The sequence below is a fragment of the Arachis duranensis genome, chromosome 9, assembly GCF_000817695.3.
Source record: "Arachis duranensis cultivar V14167 chromosome 9, aradu.V14167.gnm2.J7QH, whole genome shotgun sequence".
NCBI classification, from domain to species: Eukaryota; Viridiplantae; Streptophyta; class Magnoliopsida; order Fabales; family Fabaceae; genus Arachis; species Arachis duranensis.
This window is the reverse complement of record NC_029780.3, coordinates 116622660-116646140: the sequence shown is the minus strand read 5'-3', so window position 1 is coordinate 116646140 and position 23481 is coordinate 116622660. Positions and strand designations below refer to the sequence as shown.

The window sequence follows — 23481 nt, the reverse complement described above, 5'->3', positions numbered from 1 at the left end:
CCAGAATTTTTTTTTTCTTCCATAAAATTTTATTCCGGTTAAATTTTAGGGGGAAAAAACAAAGAAAACTTCCCTTTTTTTTTTTGTGCTTCAGTTAATAGTTTTGTGAACCCTTCCAAATCAGCAAAGATAGTTCCTCAAAGAGATCGCATCCTTATAATAGAAATTATAAACTGCTCAGGTACATAGCTCTCTCCTTTTTCCCGTTATATTCTTTTTCTCCTTTTTGGAAATTTCAGCTGTCAATTTTTTTTTTCGTTTTTTTTTTCCGGATGATTTAGTTTGTGTACTTGTTTGGCTGCGTTCCTGGTGTTTGTGCTTTTACCTTAGTGGCCTTCCTCTTTTATTTTATTTTAATTTTTTAAATTTTTATGCGGTGAATCTTAGTTGTTCATAGATATTAAGGCGCTGTCTCTGAATTTATTTTTTTTCATATTTTCTGTACTATTTTTTGAATAATTTGTTCTGTTTTACTGAGGTTTTATTTTATTTTATTTAAATTGATTTGAAGACTCTCTTGCATGTTTATAGTGAAAAGAAACTCAGAAATAAATTATTAGTTTTAAAATTTTATACACACATAGAAACAGCTAAAATTTCTGAATTAAACAGCTATTAACAGTTTTCTGAGACCTACCAGGTTTTTGTCAAAAGCAAGATCACCCCCTCCCCCCTCTTTCTGGAATATATTTAGTTGAATGAAGAATTTTCGGTGAAAGGATTGGATACTAAGGTAAAAAGTTGATGCTAAGCAGGGAATGCTGAATTACGATATCTTAATTCTTGATTGGTAGCATGTTTTGGCTGGATTGTGGATAATTGCTTTTGGTAATCAGTGGTAGAGAAGGGAACGACCTTCAAAGTTCATAGATGTCTTCTTCTTCAATGGCTGCTTCCAATGAAAGGTGGATCGACCGACTTCAATACTCCTCGTTGTTCTGGCCTCCCCCACCGGACGGTCAACAAAGAAAGGTATCATCTTACTGCTTTTTTCGTTTTCATTGCTTAATGTTTAGTTGTTCATTCTGAAGTAGATTGCACTATTTTGAAGTTCATAGGCACTTCAAATGGGTAGAGCCTCTGGAAATACCTCATTGTCTATCCAACATGTCTATATATGTGATTTTTGAAATATTTTTTGCAAAATTCAAACTTGATGATGATATAATACAAAATTGAATGATTATGTAAATACAATATTACTGACAAGGAATCTATATTCATTTGTGTGTGTGTATGTATGTATTGTAATAATTATTTTTTCGTTTGATGCTTCACTGTTTGTTATAAGGCTTATAGAATTAAAGCCATTTGGGGAATTTAATTTCTCTATGAATATTCTTTGGGAAAGGTAGCAGATGTTTTATTAAGAGTAGAGCTATGGAAGGATGATAGGTCAGTGGCATGATGGGATCATTCCATATGTGAAGAGATATAGTTTGATAACATTTTATTGAGCCGAATTTGGTTGCTAACTAAGAATTTTCAATCATGCACAAATTTTTGGTTTACAGCGTGTGTGACGGATGAGTGCTGATATTAGCTGAAGCATAGAGTGTTCTGTGTGGCACTGATGCAATATTCTTGTGAGAGCATAAAATGTAGGAAAGTTTGATATTTTCCATTAGATGTTAAGGAAAAAAGCTTGGTAACTTGTAAACTGTTAATGGTGTTCATAATTGTTTATTATGATTGATGATTTATCCGGAGTTTGACTTTAAAAATATTCCTGGGAAGCATCATATTGCAGTTGGATACTTTTATACTGTAGAAAATACTAGTATCTTATTATTATTATTATTATTATTATTATTATTATTATTATTATTATTATTATTATTTCATTCATTGGTATTGAAAAACTATGTGTTTAATCTTATGAATCTTCTGGAAATTTCTAAAGTTGTTCCATTTTTTTCATAAATTATTTTCTGGAATTTTGTTGAAAGTGTAGAAATTACATATCCATAAAGTTTTTTGAAGTGGATTAGGTAGGGGTAGCTTCAAATTCAGGCTGAATCGGCAAGATTCCTGTAGGCTTTATTGGAAGGCTGAACTTCTTTACTAGGAATTACAAAATATGTCCTAGTGGTAAGCCACAGATTCAACAGGTAATGGGTGAACAGTGTAATTTTATAACTTGAACACATCCATCCTTGTTTAGTTACTAGGATGCTGAAGCCTTGACACTATATGTTGTGGCCAATTTACTAGTAACTGTGTTATTGAGCAATGCTAGGGTATGGAAAACCAAATAAATGTGTAATATTTAAAGAAACTTGATTTCGGTGAGGATTGACAATTGAAATCATTCCTAGTTGGAAAATACAGAAACAAGGATATTCAAGAACTTGATCTTGAAATGTCAACAACCTAAACGCCTCAAGTTCCTGGAAAATCCAAACAAAAGTTTCAAAACCATCTGTGTTAGGAGATAATCAATTCTAAAGAGATGTTAGATTCTTCAGTGTTGTATTATTTGACAACTTGGACTATAAGCATCTCGAATAAATTGAAATGATGCGGACTATAAATGAATCTAGATGTACGGATTCATCTCTATATTTTAATCTTGGCATGATACTACCTACAAGGCTACAAGTGTGGTACTCTGGGAAGCTTGGTGACTGTTTGATTAACCATCAGAGTTTGGAGCACATTCTCATAGGTCATTTCTGAGGGACTGTTCGAAGTCTTGTTATTTATGGTGGTGTATGATAGGATGCGCTTTGCTTGATCAGTCATACAACACCTACCAGGAAAAGACTTAATTGCAGTAGTTGTATTATTCTCAACTTCTTAATGGTAGCTTAACTAATCTTTGTTTTAGAGGGTTTTCTGTGCTGGATTTGAGAGGACTGCGGGCTTTGCTCACTTGATGTGCAGCTCCTGTTTTCTATTTGTATTTTATTTGTTTATTTATTTATTTTGATTTTCTTTAGAGGGCACTTGTCCTGTCTACTTGTATTTCTTCTGTTGAAGAAAAAAGGTCCCAGAAATGGGATAATATGTTGATAACACAATGATGCCAATGACTTGAATTCTTTTTCAATTTAATTTCTCGGCAGTTTCTTTTATAACTTAATAGATTGTTATTTTTTGACGTTATCTCCAAATTCACATGTAAAGAATTGTATAACTACCTTGCAATGTTTGCTAGAGCAGAAGCTTCTTGTAATTCTGCTTCCATGGTCTTATGACATTATTTTTTATTTTTCATAGGATCAAATTGCAGCATATGTTGAGTTCTTCATTCAATTTACATCAGAGCAATTTGCTGACGATATTGCTGAGGTATGAACAATGCACTTATGTTACAAATAAACCTCTTGAACTGAAATATACACTAGTTATTTTCGTATATTCATTTTTTTTTTTTGTTGAAATATCTTTTTGACAAGAGAAATCCAATAGTTTCTATGAAAACTACTCATTGTTACATGTTATTTTGGCAGTTGATCCGTAACCGTTATCCATCACAGGAAATACTTCTCTTTGACGATGTTTTGGGTATTTATGCTCTATCCCATGTTAGTTTAATTTTTATTTATTTGTCTTTTTATTTAATTTTTGATGGGCATGGTCATTTAATTCATGTTAGTCTCAGATTACAGTTAATTTACTTCTACTACATGTTAACTACTTTATGTATTTGCTTGTATGTCCAGCAACATTTGTTCTTCATCATCCAGAGCATGGGCATGCAGTTGTACTTCCAATTATTTCATGCATTATTGATGGCACGATAGTCTACTATAAGAGCAGCCCTCCATTCGCTTCGTTCATATCTTTAGTCTCCCCGAAGAGTGAGGTATAATTGCTTCATAATTTGATTTGGATGTATAATTCAATTTCTTACTAAAGTCTTCTTGCTGTTTAATTCATCTTGCCTTTATTTATTTTTCGAATCTACTCTTGTTCTGTATTCTAGTTTCTTAATTACTAAATATGGCAGTTATTCAGCTTCAGTATTTGAAAAGAGTTTTACATTTGTGCTTTGCATATTTTCGCAGAATGAATACTCAGAACAATGGGCTTTGGCGTGTGGTGAAATTTTGAGAATTTTAACTCATTACAATCGCCCAATATTCAAGACCGAAAGGCAATATGGTGAATCAGAAAGAAGCAGCAGTGGCAGCCATGCGACCACTAGTGACTCGGTTGATGGGAAGTCTGTTCAAAATTCTTTGATACAGCAAGAGAAAAAACCAATAAGGCCTCTGTCCCCATGGATTACTGATATATTGCTGGCTGCACCTGTAGGCATTAGAAGTGACTATTTCAGATGGTGAGTGTTCTTTTAAAAAATGTCCGAAATATGCATAACGAGCTAGCAGCATATTATTTAGCCCATTGAATTCGGTAGATGATGTTAATCTTGTATGTATGTGTGCTTTAGCCCATTGAAGGTTTGACCTTAAAGTCAACCATATTTCTTGGTACACAAATTTCAGAAACCAAACTAAAACAAACACCAAATTTCAAACCAAGGAGTGTTTACGGAGGTATGTATAGCTCACCACCATTAGGAGAACTTGAGAGTTGAACCCAAGTCATGGTCATATGTGAGCAAAAGACTGATCAGATGAACCAACCTATGTCAGTTGATCCCATTGCGCTTGCAACAATATTTATGTGTTGATCTACCTGCTGATTTGAGGGAATGTTTGAAAGTTAGTTCGAGTGGAGTACCAATTGCCATTCTTAATCCTTTTATGTGAAGTTATACACTGCATTCAAAAGTTTTGTCAAGTAACCATGGGAAATTAAAATAGGTTTAGAACAGCAATTATTTCACTATAAGAACAATTTATTTAATATGTAACATATAAGAGGATGGGAATCCACTCCTAGAGCTATGTAACCAAGAGGAAAAACATCCTAGGTGTTGACTGGGCTAGGCCTTATCCTTGGGGACATGTTAGGAACTGTATCGTGTATGTTTTAACTGATGCCAAGGGTCTGCAATTTCTTCTTTGTTCTACTTTATTAATTTGAACAATTTCCTGTTTACCATATTATCGTTATTCCTGGTACTAAGTACATTTTTGCTGATGTCAATGGATCTTGCCATCTATGTTCACAGGTGCAGTGGTGTTATGGGTAAATATGCTGCAGGAGAACTCAAGCCGCCAACCACTGGTACATTGAATTCCAGTTATTTAATATAGAAGTTCTGTCAATGAAATTTATGCATCATAATATGTGCCTCATAACACGGAGTAGGCATTGGCCTACATGTTCATGTTCATTTTCCCTGTTTCTATTTTATCTACACTATCACATCTACCACTTTCTCAGTTAATCCAAAATTGATAAGATCTTGTTGATCTATTAATTTTTCAAGACTATTCCTAAGTTAATGTTCTCATGCATTAATTTTCTCTTAGCTTCTTCACGTGGTTCTGGGAAGCATCCTCAACTTGTGCCTTCGACTCCAAGATGGGCTGTTGCCAATGGTGCCGGTGTTATATTAAGTGTTTGTGATGATGAAGTTGCTCGCTATGAGACTGCTACTTTAACAGCAGCTGCTGTCCCTGCCCTTTTGCTTCCTCCACCAACAACAGCTCTAGATGAGCATCTAGTTGCTGGATTGCCAGCTCTAGAGCCATATGCACGCTTATTTCATAGGTTATTCCAAACTCAATACTTTTTGGTTATTTACTTGTTCATAGAGTCATCTGCCTGAGTAAATGTATACACATGACTTTTGCAGATACTATGCCATTGCTACTCCAAGTGCTACACAGAGACTTCTTCTTGGACTCTTAGAAGCACCACCATCATGGGCCCCAGATGCACTTGATGCTGCTGTACAGCTTGTGGAGCTTCTTCGAGCTGCTGAAGATTATGCTTCAGGCATAAGGGTAATAAGCTATAAAATCTTTATAGCAAAATCACAAATTAATTTGTTGCTACATTAATGAAAACCTAAGTTAATATTTTGGCAAGTATGAGTAAGTTGCTTGATTTTTGGATCAAGAATAAAAGTTGCACTCTTATTTCTAAAATAATTGTGTATTGTGATGTTTTCATTTGAAGAAACTTTGTGAAAGACTTAAAGCTAATTGGCTGATGAACTTTACTGTTCCTTTGATGCAGCTTCCTAGAAATTGGATGCATTTGCATTTCTTGCGTGCAATAGGGACTGCAATGTCCATGAGAGCAGGCATAGCTGCTGATGCCGCAGCAGCTTTGCTTTTTCGTGTACTTTCCCAGCCCGCATTACTTTTCCCACCTCTTAGGCAAGTTGATGGAGTAGAAGTCCAACATGAACCTTTGGGTGGTTATATCTCTTCCTACAAAAAGCAGGTTGTTAGTTTTTGTCAGTTACATATATTTTTTTCATTCTTATTTTGTAAACCAGATCAGAAAAATTCTTTCCACATGCTGAAATTTATAAGTGTTGATCAGATAGAAGTTCCTGCAGCAGAAGCCTCCATGGAGGCTACTGCACAAGGCATCGCATCCATGCTGTGTGCACATGGCCCAGAGGTTGAATGGAGAATTTGCACCATTTGGGAAGCTGCTTATGGCCTGATTCCTACAAGTTCCTCAGCTGTTGATCTTCCAGAGATTATAGTTGCAACTCCACTACAACCTCCTATACTATCATGGAATTTATACATCCCCCTACTTAAGGTCCTCGAATACCTTCCACGCGGAAGCCCATCGGAGGCATGTCTTATGAAAATATTTGCTGCTACAGTGGAAGCTATTCTTCAGAGGACCTTTCCGTCTGACACCACTAGAGAACAAAACAGAAAATCAAAGTACCTCTTTGGAGTGGGGTCTGCCTCCAAAAACCTTGCTGTAGCAGAACTCCGCACGATGGTTCATTCACTTTTCTTAGAATCATGTGCTTCTGTTGAGCTCGCCTCACGCCTGCTTTTCGTAGTCTTAACTGTCTGCGTTAGTCATGAAGCACAATTCAGCGGAAGCAAGAGGCCGAGAGGTGAGGACAATTATTCAGCCGAGGAAATCATTGAGGACTTGCATGCTGTGTCTGAAATTCAGAAAGAAACTAGAAATAGGAAAATGAAGAAGCAAGGTCCTATAGCAGCATTTGATTCTTATGTTCTGGCTGCTGTTTGTGCTCTTGCCTGTGAGCTTCAATTGTTCCCTCTGATTTCACGGGGGAATAATCATTCAGATTCCAACAATGTAAAAGATATAGCCAAGCCTTTTAGAATAAATGGAACGTCACATGAGTTGCAGAACGGCATAGATTCAGCTATACGCCATACTCACAGAATCTTAGCAATTTTGGAGGCTTTGTTTTCATTGAAGCCGTCATCAGTTGGCACCCCATGGAGTTACAGCTCGAATGAGATAGTCGCTGCAGCTATGGTTGCTGCGCATGTCTCTGAACTATTTAGACGGTCCAAAGCTTGCATGCATGCTCTTTCTGTTCTGATTCGGTGCAAATGGGACAATGAAATTCACTCCAGAGCATCATCCTTGTATAATCTCATAGATATTCATAGCAAAGCGGTAGCGTCTATAGTTATCAAAGCAGAGCCATTAGAAGCTACGTTAATTCATGCACCTACTTGGAAGGACTCTGTTGTTTCTCTTGATAGTAAAAGACACAATCAGTGTGAAAGTAGTAGCTGCTTTGACCCTAGGCAAACATCTATTACTACTTTGGAAGATTCAGGTCCCTCAAAACTTAACCGCAAATCTGATAAAACTTCTTGTTCAAATGAAGCATCAGGAGGGTGTACCTTAGGTAAAGGTGTCACAGGTTTCCCATTGGATGCTTCTGATCTCGCCAACTTTCTTACAATGGACAGACATATAGGATTGAGTTGCAATGCACAAATTTTCCTCAGATCCATGCTGGCAGAGAAACAAGAATTATGCTTCTCTGTTGTTTCACTACTATGGCACAAGTTGATTGCTTCCCCTGAAACTCAACCTTGTGCAGAAAGCACTTCTGCCCAACAGGGCTGGAGGCAGGTACAAGTGCACAAATTGTACATTACAAACTGTGTTATCCTTTTTCTTTATGTTTTTGGTGATTCTTTTAAATTGACCTAGAGCTCTGAAACCAAACTTTTGTTGATATAACAATTATGATTTTGTTAATCATGGGGAGATAGACTTTTTAAAAGGAGAAAAAGATTATTGAAAATGAGACAAAGACGATACCCCAATAAGAGACATTAAAAAGCTTTTTATAGTCGATTCAGATAGCAAGATATGTCATTAATTTCCTTAGTGCTGCTAAAAAGGATCATTACTGGGTTTTATTTTATTTATTTATTTTTTTATGTAGGTTGTTGATGCATTATGCAATGTTGTATCAGCGTCACCAACAAAAGCAGCAACAGCAGTTGTTCTTCAGGTCCAAATTTCGCCTTATTACCTTTAATTTATTTAATCATAATTTAAAAGAATGAGTATATAATTGACAAGAAGAATTAAGAATTACTTTTAGAATTGCCTCATAATGCCTATGAAGTTCAAATATCTGATGCTGAAGATCTCACCTATACTTTCTTTATCAGTTGTCTTTTTCTGTATTATCTTTGTTTCGAAAATTTCATCTGTTTAGTCACTTTCTTCGGCTTGTTGCTTGTCAGGCGGAGAGGGAATTGCAGCCATGGATTGCCAAGGATGATGATCTGGGTCAGAAGATGTGGAGAGTCAATCAGCGGATCGTGAAACTGATAGTGGAGCTAATGAGGAATCATGATAGTGCAGAGTCCTTGGTAATTTTGGCAAGTGCGTCAGATTTGCTGCTACGAGCCACAGATGGTATGCTGGTTGATGGAGAAGCTTGTACTTTGCCACAGCTGGAGGTAGCATTTTACAACATTAGCTTTTCTTTGATTTTGAAGTTCAATTCAGTTACTAGTGAAACTAGTTGCTTTACTAACAAGTTAAAAAGCAATAGACTCAGTTCCTGGTCACATGATGGTGGAAAATTATAATCACAGGAATTTTCTTCTATTAGATTATATTATTTATTGTCATTGAATTCTATGTTAACTCTTTAAATCCATTCAAATTAGGTATGCCAAAAAACTTATTTGATTATTGTCATTAAGTCATACACATGACAGCATCTGATTAGTTGATATTGTAAAATTCTATACACTGATTGAATATCAAGATATTTGTCATGGTTGTTCGGTGTGAAAACGGTCTCTTTGTATACTTGATACATGATAGAACTCAACGGAGTCATTTGACCAGCCGACCCCACCTAGTGGGACAAGGCTTTGTTGTTGTTGTTGTTGTTGTTGTTCGGTGTGAAAACATAAGTCAATGCACACATTCATCCTGTGACCGATTAACATTTAGCACCAACTTCTATCACTTTGAAGGATGGATTTGGCATTTCCAATGTTTTTACTGATATTAGTATCTCAAATTCTCAATATTTGATAATGATGACCAGCTGCTGGAAGTAACAGCTAGAGCAGTACAGCCTGTGCTCGAGTTGGGCGAATCTGGATTGGCAGTGGCGGATGGCCTTTCAAACCTGTTAAAGGTAACCAAACTTCTTTTTCTAACTTGGCTAACATATGGTTAATGAAATTATGGCTTTAACATGAATATGAATTTCTAACTTGTTTTATGTGCTTTATTAATTATTCTATAGATTGTTTACTGATCTCTGTGTGAATATACCACTTGTAGTGCCGCCTATCAGCCACTGTTAGATGCCTCTCCCATCCAAGTGCACACGTCCGTGCGCTGAGCATTTCGGTTCTTCGGGACATCTTGCATACAGGTTCGATCAGATCTGGTCCTAAACCGCCGCAAATAAACGGCATCCACGACCCCTCTTATCCATACTTCAATTTGGATGTCACTGACTGGCAAGCTGACATAGAAAAATGCTTGACATGGGAAGCTCACAGTCAACTTTCGAATGAGTTGTCTATAAAGTATCTCAATACCGCAGCAAAAGAATTAGGCTGTACCATTACCATATGAACATGAAAAGTGAAAGTGAAATCATGTAAAACCATCTTAGTCTATGACAATTTTTTGCCTAGACTTTGTTATAGAAACAGATGTCATTTATGCTTTTGGAACTAACGGGTTTGCAAAATAAGTAACATCATGTGCTAGTCCTGTTAAAAATGCCACAGTCCTGATTCCAGTTTGGTTATACAGAAAAGAAAAGCTAATTTTGTATTATGCTTTAATGTGCTGTTTCTGAACCTGGATCAGAAGTTCTCACAGTGGACTGCATGCTAATGATTGTACTTATGCTCTCGGTAGAAGAAATTTGTACATTAACTAAAAACCACTTTTTAATCCTTGTCTTATGTTGTATGTGTTGCTTATGTTGATTTGGCTTGTAATGACATTTAAATCTAACTGTATGATGAGTCTGTGTTCAGCTGCTTTACTTTTAATCTATCTATAAAGTTGTGTGACATTTAATCTTTGGCATCATCACTTTGGTTTTTTTTACGTTTTAATATAGCAACAACATTTATACGGTATTCCAACAAGACAATTTTCTCATGAAACATTAAGGAACTAATATGCCTAGTGAGTTGACTTAGAAGTTGCAACTCGTTTTTAAGAGAACACTGTGAGGTATTGTTAGCTTGTTTGGAAACTATTTAATATAAGAAAAGAATTTTATTTTTTTTTTCAACGAAAGAATTTATTTTTATTTAAAACTCAATTCTATAATTTTAGAATGATTATAATATATTAATAGAATAAAATTTAATTTTTTATATTTGACATTAAATTTGAAGAGTGTGAGAATTGATTTGGAAATCTGTTACAAATGAAGAAAAAATGAGAATTGAAATTCTGACAATAATTTAAATCATTCATTTTTAGTTGTTTTAAAGTAAGAAAAAAATTTAACTCGAATGAATTTTAATTCCTAGCATTTCAAATAAGTTGTTTTAACCTATCGTTGCTTCTTTCAAAATAAGTATTGATTTTTCGTACTAATAATATACTATTTTTAAAAGAAGAAGTGAAATAGCATTTAAATTTTTCAATAAAAACAAACACGTCTTTCTTTTTTTTGGTTTAGAAACAAACATGTCTTAAGATAGATAGCGAAGCATGTAGTATGTAACAGATTTTTGTGGACATACATGGAAAAGTCTTAGATTTTTGGGTTAACTATCCCTATTTAACCCATCCAAGAGCCAACAAACTAACAAGCAATTAGTATTATGATAAATACCCAATAAAACAAGTGATTTTTTTTAAGAGATTCTAATTAGGCACTTATTCTAATGAAAATATTAAAAATATTTTTGAGTGAATATATTTGTCTAACTATATTTTAAAAGTGATTTATTAGAAAAGAATAACGATTTAAAGAAAATAATTATGCTTTTAAATAAAGATAATACTTTTATAACATGCTAAAATGACAAAATCAAAGCTAATAATCTACCATCTAATAGTAAAAAAAAAAATTTTATATGAAAATAATTATAGAATATTTATTAGAATATTCACCTTCTATTTGTTGTCTTTACTGTTTTATTTATTCTTTTACAAAATTCTAAAAATAAAAACGTAAATTAAATGCAATTTTTGTTTTCATGGTACCAAACCCACCTTAGTGTTTGTAGTATGAAATGATAGATACCTAATGAAAAAAAAGTGGTTTCTTTTATTTTGTTTTTGGTTAAGCCCAAAGGATTGAAAGCCCAAGATATACGAAACGCTGTCGTAGTACGCAGACATTGAGGGGCAAACTTGTCATTCAAATCATAGTTCACCCTGTACAGTGAACAAAACCCTGAGCGCAGCACACTATATAAGATCGCATTTCACTCCCAAACCCTAGAATTTCTGCATCTTCGATCGCCCAAGAGTTTCAGCTTCGGCGCCATCAATCCTTCACTCTCTCCCAACTCACTCTCCATCCAAAATAACTGTTACTTGTCTCTTCATATTCGAATCCCTTTTTGTTGGTTTCCGACATTTTGGTTTGGCTCGGGTATTGTAGTCTCTGGTGGCGAACGAGGATTTCCAACACATTCTTCGTGTTCTTAACACAAACGTAGATGGGAAGCAGAAAATTATGTTTGCTATGACCTCCATCAAAGGTATCGGAAGGCGATTTGCTAACATCTGTTGTAAGAAGGCCGATATCGACATGAACAAGAGGTACCTTACCTTCCTCCTTTTATGTTGGATTAAAAAATAATTTATGGTTTATAAATAACAACTCAACAGGTCTTGTATATGTATATGATATCATAAGATAAGTTGTGGCATTTGTTATCTTACCAGTGATTGAAATTATAGATTATATACATTAGGATATAAAGCCAAATTATCTGATAGGGTATGGTTTTTGTTGCTTGTGATGATGGTTTGGGCAGAGCTGGTGAACTGAGTGCTGCTGAGCTTGATAATCTGATGACTGTGGTTGCCAACCCAAGGCAATTCAAGATCCCAGATTGGTTCCTCAACAGGAAGAAGGACTACAAGGATGGCAAGTACTCCCAGGTTGTGTCCAACGCTCTCGACATGAAGCTCAGGGATGACTTGGAGAGACTCAAGAAAATCAGGTCTCACTCATAACTCTAAATGAATTTTTATTTAGAGTTGAATTGTTCTGTCCTGTTAGTTCCAACTAAGTTGGAATGAATTTGCTCGCTGTCTGTGTCTCTTTTCACATATATAGTTAGTTGTACAAGACATGGGTGACATACTTGTCTTGAATCTTTTATGAAGTTCATCTCTTTAAATTAAATTAGGTCACTCGCTTTTGTTGATTGTATATTTTGGTTTAGCTATCAATCATGATGTGATCTATAAAATTGATAGTTTTTGTTACAATTACAACAGTGCAGTTTATATTTCAAGTTAGGGTAATGCTAAGGTGAAGAGTGAAGACTGCTTTTTTTCAGAATAGGAAAAATTTACCAATAAAAATTTATCATGTGCAATGCCCATGTTCATTCTAAATTTAGAAAAAATCTTCACTTTTCACCAAAGAAATTACCATCAAGTTAATATGTTCTAATATTTCATTATATAATGTGTGTTATTTTTTTGCCTTCCATTTCTTTTATCACGTTATATGCAGTAAAATCAATCACTGGTGAATTTATGCTTTATGCATTGGTTAGTTTTAAAGTTCTAACAGCTTTATCGACACACATTGACACTGCTTTGCAGAAATCACCGTGGTTTGAGGCACTACTGGGGTCTCCGAGTTCGTGGCCAACACACCAAGACCACTGGCCGTAGGGGAAAGACTGTTGGTGTCTCGAAGAAGCGTTAAACTGTTATATTTTGGGTTTTGGAAATTAGATATTGTTGAAGAGGCAGACATATGTTTTACACACCGATGCCGTTTTTTGGTTATATGCTCTCTCTTGACAATTTCAATTTTGTTGGTTATTTGTTTTAAGCTTCCATTTAGTTGAATTATGATGATATTTTAAGATTTATCAGACTTCCAATCCAATAGTATTAAATTGCGTTTTAACAAGAAGTTGGCCTAACAAAATCCTTTCAAATGATTAACGATTAGTAAAAGCAGTGAAGCCAAAATTACGATGGGGTACATTTTCCCTGAGCAAATGAGTTCTTTACTTTTTTTATTGTTATTATGCTTGTTTTTTCTTATACGAGTGTTATGTATTATATTGCATTCGCAATTGAAAATGAAGAGAATTAACCGAAGAAGGATTATTTGGATTTTGCCTCGGGAGGGAAATATGAAGACAGAAAGTCAAAAAAATTTGAGACCGACATATAAAAGAAATTGTCTCAAATATAAGTTACAAAAAAGACCTCTGTTATTTTCACCTTGTAACTTTTTCTTAACCACGATTCTTCGTTCAAATCATAAATTCAAATCAAAATCTACTGGAATTGTTCATCTTCATCCTGATTGTGTGTTTTTCGTCCTTGTCTTTTTCACTCGGCCATGGTTGGGAATTATTGCTAGGTAGGGAAGGCAATGGCTTCAGCTTTGGCAAGTCATCTAGTTTTCGATACAGCAGCACCATTAAGGTTTTGGTGGTAGAATTACAAAGTTTAGAATCTATTTAATCTATTGACAGCATGTCAGCATTGGATAGAAATGGAAGAACCAAACATACACTTCAACTCTCTCTAAACTGAGGCTTCAAAAGGAATTTATTAGCTAAACGGAATAATAAATATTTTGTTTCATCATGGCAGGGAACCTGCACCTACAAGGAAATATCCACCGAGACCAAAACTAAGAAATTTCAAAGAATTACAAAAATCGGGCTGAAATAATTTAGAACCCCTAGGGGTTCTGATTTCAAATAAAAAAAATTCTTTCCAAGGACCTATCTATCTATATTTCTCTTTCTTTCTTTTTCTTTCTTTCTTGGTGAGCTCAGGTTTCACCAACAAATCACAATCATAGTATCATCGTGGTTCTGTTTTGTTGGTGGGGAGAGCGTGGCTCCATCGCTCCTTTCCACCGGGCTTGGATGAGGCATTTCCGTACCATATCATTCCGAACACGGCAATCCCCATTCCTAGAATCACATGGAGATTGAGATCATCCCTACCAAAGAATAAGAATCCCATCACTAGAACAAGTATTGTCTTCATGTGTCCTAGTACTTGGAACGACACAGCAGTGAATCTCCCAATGCAGATGAATTGGCTGAGGTTTGTGCCAACTGCTATGGTGCATGACATAACTATGAACATCTGCCAAAATCAACATCAGAATTGAGATGCTCAGTTAGGATCAATTTCTTATTCATCCAAAAATGACAGCAGATTATGACAAGAAACTAACAGAGTTGGCTCCATTGATTCAATTTAAATAACAGATTATGGGAAGAAAGAAAGGATTTAATTTATATACACAGAAATTCAATCATTAGCAGTTGAGTTATATACATACACTTGATGGAGAAATCAATGACTTAACAGATCAAGTCATTCATCATAATATGCTCCTATCTACATATCCATAGATTGAGATAACTTTTTGTGATGCAGTACTTACCAAGGAGCCAAAGTTGAAAGCATACTTGTCAATTCTGTTGTTTGTCAACCAATAATCTAGGAAAGGGCCTATCAATAGTAGTGTTCCAGCCTGAGCAGGTGCTGTGTGTCCTAAAAGGTTGAAAGAACTTAGCGAATACTTCCGTTGAAGATAATGAACGTACTGCACATAAAGGATTTGAGAAACACCCACATCAGTAACATTTTAATAAATACCATAATTTCTAAAAGCATAATTTATAAGACTACATTAGTTCGTTTCATAGTGTGTAGTGCGTAGGTATTCGTAATGAATATATTATGATTGAATCATGCCATTTCAGTTTGAACAGATGTAATGCATCACATGAAGAGGAATGTCACACTTACATATTGTTGCAGAGCAGTGCTCCATACTGCTATAGAGGCAGCAATGAATCCTCTTGAATTAACGCTCACATCAGTTACAGTGCAAACAGAGACACCAATAAGGACAACAAGTATGCTCAGTTTCGTGTCTCTTGAATACCGAATCTTGTCGAAAACAATTTCAAATAGGCAGGATACAGGGATCATGCTCAACTTAGCAATCTGCCAATGGTGAAATGGTAAAATTAAATTACAAACTCTATTTATTGATAGACCAATAGCTAAATAACATCCCAACTCACTTGGTAGAATCCCACTGAGTTCAACATTAGGCTCACATTCATTCCAACAATAGAGAAGTTAGCAAAGAACACAAATTTTAGAAGTTCAAACAATGGCAAGTGAGACGGCTGGACATATCCTAGCATCTTTAGTGCGGCTGTCATCAAAGTTGTCGTGGCGAAATGAAGACCTGTTAATGTTGTAGCTGCGGGAAGTATAGCCAAATGTTATTAAGAGAATCCAAGAAACTAATACTAAATCTTTATATGGTATATCAAACAGAGTTCACCTTCCATGCATTGTTCAAATTATCAGTGCATAGAAATTAAACTTTTTCAAAGGGGAAAGACAACACAAAGAGCAATAACAAAAATGTCAGGTAGAAATTGGAAAAGGGATTTTACCAAAACTGAAGCCATAAGTGACCATCAAAGCTTTGTTGACAATTATAACACCAACAGAGGTGACAACATTGAACACCCATGCAGCTGCATCCACTGCAGCCTTCTTTTCAGCCTTGGTAGCTGTAGCCATGTTCTTTTCGAGTTTTCGCAATTTAACACCAATATTTCTAATTAGCCTCCATAGTGTTCCATACACAGTGAAATTATGTGCAGGATTCAATCCATTCGAACAAAGAAATAAGCCTGGAAAAATGGAAGATCACGAAATCTTAACATTTGAGGGTGCAAAAGATAAACACTATGATTAAAACAATCAATAGCTTTCTAAACAAAACCAATACAATTCTACGCCAAAAGAATTCCAATTCCAATTGCAGCTTGGAATTTCTGGGCGATTGCTATGTTATACCAAAAAAATAAAAATAAAAAAATAAAAAAATCTTGATTTAACAATCGTATTGTCCTAATTCATTACGAACAAACAGATCCAAATCGGTTCCCAGATCCAGAAGCGTATCGGTGAAAATCAATTAATAAGGAATGAGAAAGTGATAAGATTGAATTCAGTTTTTGTGGATTAAGAAGAAGCAAACCGTGAATGGCATTGGAGCATTGAGATATAGGAACACGGTATTGCTAAGCACCGAAGAAGAGAAGAATCTGCATGGTGAAGCAATGAAGCATGGCGTGAATGGAATGTTATCTCAAGATTAAGAAAGAAGAAGCCAAGGTTCATATGTTTATGCTCTCTACTAATTACTAAGATTTATTATCATTATTATTAAAAATACCATCACTACATTATACAGTTTTCGTTCATCAAATTCATCTGCTACCATAAAAGAAAATTTTGCGATAATTTTATTCGGAAGAAAAAATAAATATAAGTGTGGAGTGTTTATAAGAAACTAAAGACATATTAATTGAAGTAACATCTGTATTTTTATTATGAGTGTTAAAATCGAGGTTACTGATCAAATTAGTTGCTAAAGATTTGATTATTTTTAAATTAATTATTTAAAAATTATAAATTAATTATTTTTATTATTTTGTCATTTAATTTAAGAGTTTTTGTTAATAATTAATGATATAAAATATTAATTCAAATCCGTTTTGGTGTTTATAAGTATATGGATTAAATATTACCATCAACACATTTCTATTTAATTACAAGAAATAAAAATCTCACTTAACAACTTCTGATTTTAATTTTTGTTTAAAAAAAAATTAAAAACTCACTAACTTATTTCTGATTTAAATTAAAAAAATCACTGAACAATTTTTTATTTTTCTTTTAAAAAAATCTCATTCAATTATTTTTTATAATTTTATTCTTATATTTTGATAAAATTCTAAAAAATTCAATATTTTCTAGTTTTACAAAAAATTCCCATATATAAAAAAATGCCTAAAATTACAAACTAGTTCATAAATTTCTTTTTATTTCCATTTTAATTTTTTAAGAATATTTAATTTTTTTAGAATACTTTGATAGACTTACATTCTATAGACTTAAAAAGAAAGCAAGGCATTAAAACTCTTTTTATGTATTTTTTAGTGATTAATAGTCAAACTAGTTCTTGAAATATGAAATATTTTGTAAATTTATTTTTTAAAGATTTTATCAATTAAAATAATTTTTTAAAAATTACAGATTAATCATATTTGTCATTCAGTTACTTAATTAATAATTTTCGTCAATAATTAATGATGTGAAATATTAATTGATAGCATATATGACACCTAATATATCCAATTAAAAGTTGATCAAATATATTTTAAAAATCTATCAATTTAGTTAATAGATTATATTGGGAATAAAATTTATGTAATTAGGAGAAAAAATTAAATTAATATATTTTCATAAACATATTTAGTCAATATATAATTTGATATGTCATATATCATGTATGTTGTTAATCAGCGTTTTACAATATTATTCATTCATGAAAATTATTAATAGAGTGACTAAAGAACAAATATAATTAATTTTTAATCTTTAACGAACCAATTTAATTAAAAAAATATTTGAGCACCAATTTAAAAAATACTTCATCTTTTAAGAACTAATTTAGCTATTAATAAATCTGCTACACATCCAAGCAATATTGTCATCCAAATCCAACCAACTAAAGAGCTTGATTACACGCGCGGCGCGCCACATCATTCTTATACCCAAGTCATTTATGTTCATGCGCGGGGTTTTACATTATGGTGTCATTGTCGTTTTTTTCTTCTTCACATTCTTTCTCATACTCCTCATCCTTCTCCTTCTCCTTCTCATTTTTCTTCTTTATGTGTTTTCTTCTCATCGTCATTCTTTTGTTGCTGCTGTTATTGCTGTCATTGCAGAAGAAGGTGAAGAGAAAGAGTTTTGAATTGTGCAGGACAACAAGTCTAAATGCACCTAAATTCACTTAGAAATAAACCGAAATTATATAATGATTGCGACAATTAACTCAGAAATGAACTAAAATTACATAATAGATTGCACCACAATTAATTGAGAAATGAACCGAAATTTATCATAATAATTGCGACATATAAACTCAATTCGAAAACAAACACACAACTCAAGACTGAATTATAAAAAAAACACGCATGACAAAAATTCAACAATAACAATAACAATAACGCAATAACAATAACGACGAAGAAGAAAAAAATTGTTGTTTACGTTAAAGTAGAAAGTTGTTTACGTTTAAAAGTCAATTACGTATAAATAATACGTAAATATAGAAAAAGTTAAAACAACTTGATTGAATTTGGTTAGTGAAATCACTTGTAGGAGTGCACATGACCCGGTCCGACCCGAAGGTCCGGCCAGATTTTGAACACTTTAGGGGTTAATTTGGTGTGATTTCATCGGATTTAGGGCCGGGTAAGGGTCTCAAAAATAGACTTGGTCATTATTTCGGGTCGGGTCCGGGTCATAGCTCGGGTCACCTGAAGTATACACAATTAATATTTTGTGTTATTAGTGATGGATCATGACTATTCTTATGTGAAATTTAAGTATTGTAAACCTTAATATTTTGTGTTATTAGTCATTATAAGACTATAAGTTAATGTTTTATATTTAGAATGCATAAGACTTTAGACTAATACATAATATTGTGTTATTTGTATTGATTTAAATATTTGGTATTATTAGATAATATTAATATTGATTGTGGTTATGTTTTAGTATTGATTGTTGTTATGTTTTAATTTTGGAGAAGGGTTGGTTCTTGTTATATTTTTTTAAGTGAATTTTATCATGTTAAATAATGGTTGGAATCTTGGAAATTTGAATATTTTTACATGCTAGTTTACAAGAAAGTATCAACGTAATGTAATATTAACGGTCCGATTTTCATCCAATTTTCATTTGGTATAATTGTGGCCCAAAAATATATTGATTTCATCGAGTTTATAATCGGATTCGGGTCTAATAAATAAACATAATATATATTTCGGATCGAATTTGAATTATATTAAATCCAACTTTACCCAACCCATGTGCACCCTCACTTGGATGCAGAGTATTATTTTTCTCGTCTTTTTCCTTTTAGTTTGGGGAAGGAAAAAAAATATAGTGTAGTAAGCTTTTTTTCAATTTTTATTTCTATAATAAAAAACAAAACAAAAAAAAAAAGAAAAAGAAAATCACGTGCATAGCATGCGGTGAATAGTTGCTCTGGCATGTGTCTCTTTCTCTTCTTTGTTAGCAGTCCCTATAAAAGCACAAAAGCACCTGCCTTCTCAGCCCTCTCGTCTTTCTCTCTTCCTTCTCCCTTCTCCCTTCTTTCTCCCCACTTGTGTTTCAGAAACACAGAAAACCAGAATCTCCAAATAGCCGAAAAATCTCGGCTAGGTCACCGTCCAAATCACAAAAAGGAAGGGTTTTTAACCTCAGATGGCGAAGAAGAGAAAGTCGATAGCCACCAGCCTCGACGAGGTGGATCGAACCATGTATACATCCTTTTGCAGTGCCGCTAATTCATTATCGCAGCTCTATACTCACGCCATGAACCAACAGAAGCTTTCTTTCCAAGCCGGTGAACGGCACGGTCTTGTAATTATTCTCCTCTCACTTTTTCTTGTTTTGTTGCTTCAAAGATCTTAGATTTTTAGCTTTTGTAATTTTGGGTCTTTGATGTTTTTGCCCTTGGGTTTTATTAGGGCTGTTCTCCGTTTTCTATTTCTTTTTTGGGGAAGTTAAAAATAATAAAATTATTTTTTTTATGGTTTTAATTTGAATCTTAATTTTAAATTGTGCCTAGGCTGAAAAATCCCTTGGATTGTTATGGTTGGATGGCATGAAAAGTGGACTTGTAGTGTACCATGTTCGGATGCTCTTCTGTTTTTGCGTGTTTCTCTGAATCATATTTAGGGTTTTAAATTGTTAAAACCAAGGGAAACCTTTTTAATTGTTGGAAGTAAAGAATGCTAACAATTCTTAGCCTCTTCACTATTGAATATGTGGCCAAATTTGGCTAATAGTTCTTAAGGTGAATGAACAAGTCCTTCTAGTAATATTCGATTGAAGGATTCAGCTCATATTCAGGTATAATAATCACTATGTGCCTGTGCTCATGAGTTTCAATTTAGTAGATGCTGATATTCAATTGCTGATGATTGTTTTGGAAAATAAAATCATTAAGATTCTTTTGCTGAATTCTAGTTCTGTTAATTTCGTTGCTGGTTTGTTTGTTGTGTTTTAATGTAGTGGATTTAACCTAATAACTTTATCTTGATTCCTTGAACCATGTTAGTTTGAGTATATAATCAGATATCAGGTGATATCAGATTAGTAATCCGTTGATTGATTTCTTGTGTTTTTGTAGGCTGAAACTTGAAAGTACTGATGCCTAGGTTGGTTTACATTGTTGTAAAATGATGTTTTCTCAAATGAAATTGAGACGGTTGAGATTAGAAGTTTGAAGTTTTTGCAAAATTTTTGCTTGCCTTTATTAGTGTCCAAAAATATATTCTGTTTCCACTTTCCAGAAATTTGCTAACATTCAGCAGGTTTTCTACATGTTTGCTTTTCTAAATATTATTATGGACTTTGGTGATTGCTTTTTGGAGCCTGGTTTCAATTCAAGAACTTGGGATAGCTTGTGATGGAAAATATTACCCCTTATTCTTGTCCCCATTTTCTCCTCCTTTGATTATTAAAGTTTTAAACATTTTCAGCTATGGTTCTAGTATGAGAAACATTGAACAATTTTGAAAGTTTTCTTGGTTCTTATTTCATTTTCTTGGATCCCTTTATGATTTTAGGAAAAACTCTGTCAGTGGATCTGGAGACAACAAGAGGGAGGATCAAGGGTTGCAACAGTTGATATACTTAACTACATTCAGGTAGTATCATGTATAAATTTTCATAAATCCTTCTGCTGATTGAGAGTGGCTTAGTGGGGGAAATGTGTATTTCTCTAGCAAACAACACCAACACACACATGGGGTAAAAGGGGATGAGAGATATATATGGACTATAGAAGTGGAAGTTAGTGAAAAGAAAGTGCGTGATCTACGGAAGTTGACCTGATCATGAGCTGGGTTTTCTCTTGGGATTGTTGAATTTTTGAAGGGCCTAAGCTAAGCAGCACAGAATTTTGTGTAGAATTTGGCCCAAATCCCACCCATGATCAGGGATGAGTTCTTTTACTGCCCATGGAGAAAGAGGTACAAGATAGTTTTGAAATGCTATACCAGTCTTGCTGTCTTCATTCCTCAACCATCAGTTGAAGTTTTTCATGGTTTTAAGAAACATTCAGTGGAGAAACGATGCTTGATTATTTATCAGTTGTCTGTTGTATCTATAAGTAGGCTAATTCACTTCTTGTTGCTTTTCATTCTGTTTTTCTGCAATCCTGTCTTATCTTTCTTTTTTTATTTTCTTAAATTAAGAGATGGTTTGTATGGAGATGTTCTTTTTAGTTTTAGTTTCTCTGAAATGGTGTATTTGAAGTTGTATATTTTACTTGTGGGCTTCAAGACAGTACAAAATTGCCCTAAAGCTGCTTCTTGCTAGAGGTAGAAAAAAATAATTGTAGATCTTATGCCACTTTGAAGATTTGCTGGATCATCCATTTAAAATCTTAAACAGTGAATATGATTATGAAACTTGAGAACTTGATGATCTTGTGGCAATCGAAAAGGGTTGTTACGCAGGATAGAAAATATTTTTGAGACTGATAACTTACCCTGAAAATTAAAGCGATTATGGTTGTTGTGTGTGGTTGTGGCTATTTAGATATGTAGATGTTTTGGGAAAAGTGTGATACTCAATGTTTGGCTGCTCTTGGATGCCTTTAGGCTTTGAGATTATTGGATTTGTTATTCTTGGTTGTAAAGTGCATATGTGAAAGTTTATTCCACTGCTTGCAGAATGAGCTTGATTACTGTGGAGAGGAGCCATCTGTGTCGCCCAGAGCACCACCACAAAACCAACAATCTCAACCAGTAATGCATGTGACTAATTCCGGCTTTCCATTAACTTCAGGATCTTCTGTCCAAACAATGATAGGGCAGGGACTCCGGTCTGAACAATGTGATAATCAACCAAAGAATTCTATGTTTTCAAATGCTTTGTCAAGTCCTATCCGTCGAAGTCTTCAGCACTATCAAGTTGGCGAGGGTGGGAATTACCCTAGTGGCCTCTCCTTGGTGAATGGAAATAGGAACAATGAACCAAGCTTTGTTCACCAACAAAGCAGGGATTCTAGTGCATTCAATCCCAACGATTCTGCCATGGACATGCACGCAGACTAGCCGTGTCTGTTGGTCTATCAACTGCATATCCGTGTTTGGCCATCCTTATGCATTACCTGCAATAGATGTGAACATCCGTTGGAAGTCAGTATCTGGTGTTTGCTCGTCACATCCAACAAGAAACGGCGGTAGGTCGAGTCAGTTCTATTAACCTATTGATATGCTTATGTTATCCAAGTGATCAGTATTAGTTTGGATCTTAATTTTCTGTGTAAAGCTTTTTTATTTTTTTATTTTTATTTTTTGGTTGAAATAATTTAAAAGCATTTTATTTTAATGTTTACCATGGTTGCCCCATGTATCTCCTCTTTTCTCAATGTAGTCCTTCTATCTGAAGTTTCTTATGTAAATCTGTCCTTTTCTCAGATCCCCTATATGGCAATTTACAGCTTCGGGCATCTTTTGTTGATCCCTTCCTTTTTCTTTTCATTTCATTGCTATGCTGTTATTCCCTAGTGTGTGAATATGTGATTCCACAGATCTTTTCTTGTTGGGTTATCAAGAGAAGGAATAAAAACACCCCATTTAGGCTGCAATTTATTTCTTCATGGGTGAATTGAAACTAAGTTCCTAGATGGTTGTGATGGTGATGTTGATGAAAAATAGTTTAGGAACTTGGTATTTATGCTTTGCCACCAGGTCAAAGCTTGACATTTCCAAAATATTGCAAAGAAACAATTGAAAAGGGAAAGAAAAGAGCTACACTTGGAACCACAAAGTTAAA

At 34.2% G+C, this 23481-nt stretch overlaps 4 protein-coding genes across 7 annotated transcripts; 3 read left to right on the top strand and 1 right to left on the bottom strand.

Moving 5' to 3' along the window:
• The first annotated feature begins 4 nt into the window (after positions 1–4).
• On the top strand, positions 5–10379 carry LOC107467803 (protein GIGANTEA). 4 transcript variants are annotated; one of them, XM_016086993.3, is made up of 16 exons: positions 5–181; positions 641–733; positions 837–972; positions 3223–3294; positions 3456–3510; positions 3669–3811; positions 4014–4288; positions 5087–5142; positions 5391–5631; positions 5717–5867; positions 6103–6312; positions 6415–7962; positions 8282–8350; positions 8589–8807; positions 9410–9502; positions 9652–10379. In XM_016086993.3, the coding sequence occupies exons 3-16, from the start codon at positions 871–873 to the stop codon at positions 9949–9951; spliced, it is 3534 nt and encodes a 1177-aa protein (XP_015942479.1). In that variant the 5' UTR covers positions 5–181; positions 641–733; positions 837–870; the 3' UTR covers positions 9952–10379. The 4 variants fall into 4 exon arrangements, with proteins under 4 accessions (XP_015942479.1, XP_015942480.1, XP_015942478.1 ...); XM_016086994.3 differs by lacking the exon at positions 641–733; XM_016086992.3 differs by lacking the exon at positions 641–733 and having other exon boundaries at positions 795–972.
• A 1375-nt stretch (positions 10380–11754) lies between these two features.
• LOC107467850 (40S ribosomal protein S18) lies at positions 11755–13456 on the top strand. The gene is made up of 4 exons (XM_016087064.3): positions 11755–11880; positions 11956–12117; positions 12336–12524; positions 13138–13456. Coding segments are annotated over exons 1-4 (459 nt in total). The 5' UTR covers positions 11755–11878; the 3' UTR covers positions 13244–13456.
• Positions 13457–14088: 632 nt separating this feature from the next.
• Positions 14089–16744, bottom strand: LOC107467849 (UDP-rhamnose/UDP-galactose transporter 5). The gene is made up of 6 exons (XM_016087063.3): positions 16589–16744; positions 15996–16238; positions 15612–15796; positions 15331–15531; positions 14963–15124; positions 14089–14658 (listed from the first exon to the last, which is right to left on the bottom strand). Exons 2-6 carry the CDS (start codon positions 16123–16125, stop codon positions 14368–14370), a joined length of 969 nt encoding a protein of 322 aa, XP_015942549.1. The 5' UTR covers positions 16126–16238; positions 16589–16744; the 3' UTR covers positions 14089–14367.
• A 3004-nt stretch (positions 16745–19748) lies between these two features.
• LOC107467861 (uncharacterized) lies at positions 19749–23166 on the top strand. The gene is made up of 3 exons (XM_016087077.3): positions 19749–20052; positions 21264–21344; positions 22374–23166. Exons 1-3 carry the CDS (start codon positions 19894–19896, stop codon positions 22755–22757), a joined length of 624 nt encoding a protein of 207 aa, XP_015942563.1. The 5' UTR covers positions 19749–19893; the 3' UTR covers positions 22758–23166.
• Positions 23167–23481: the final 315 nt, after the last annotated feature.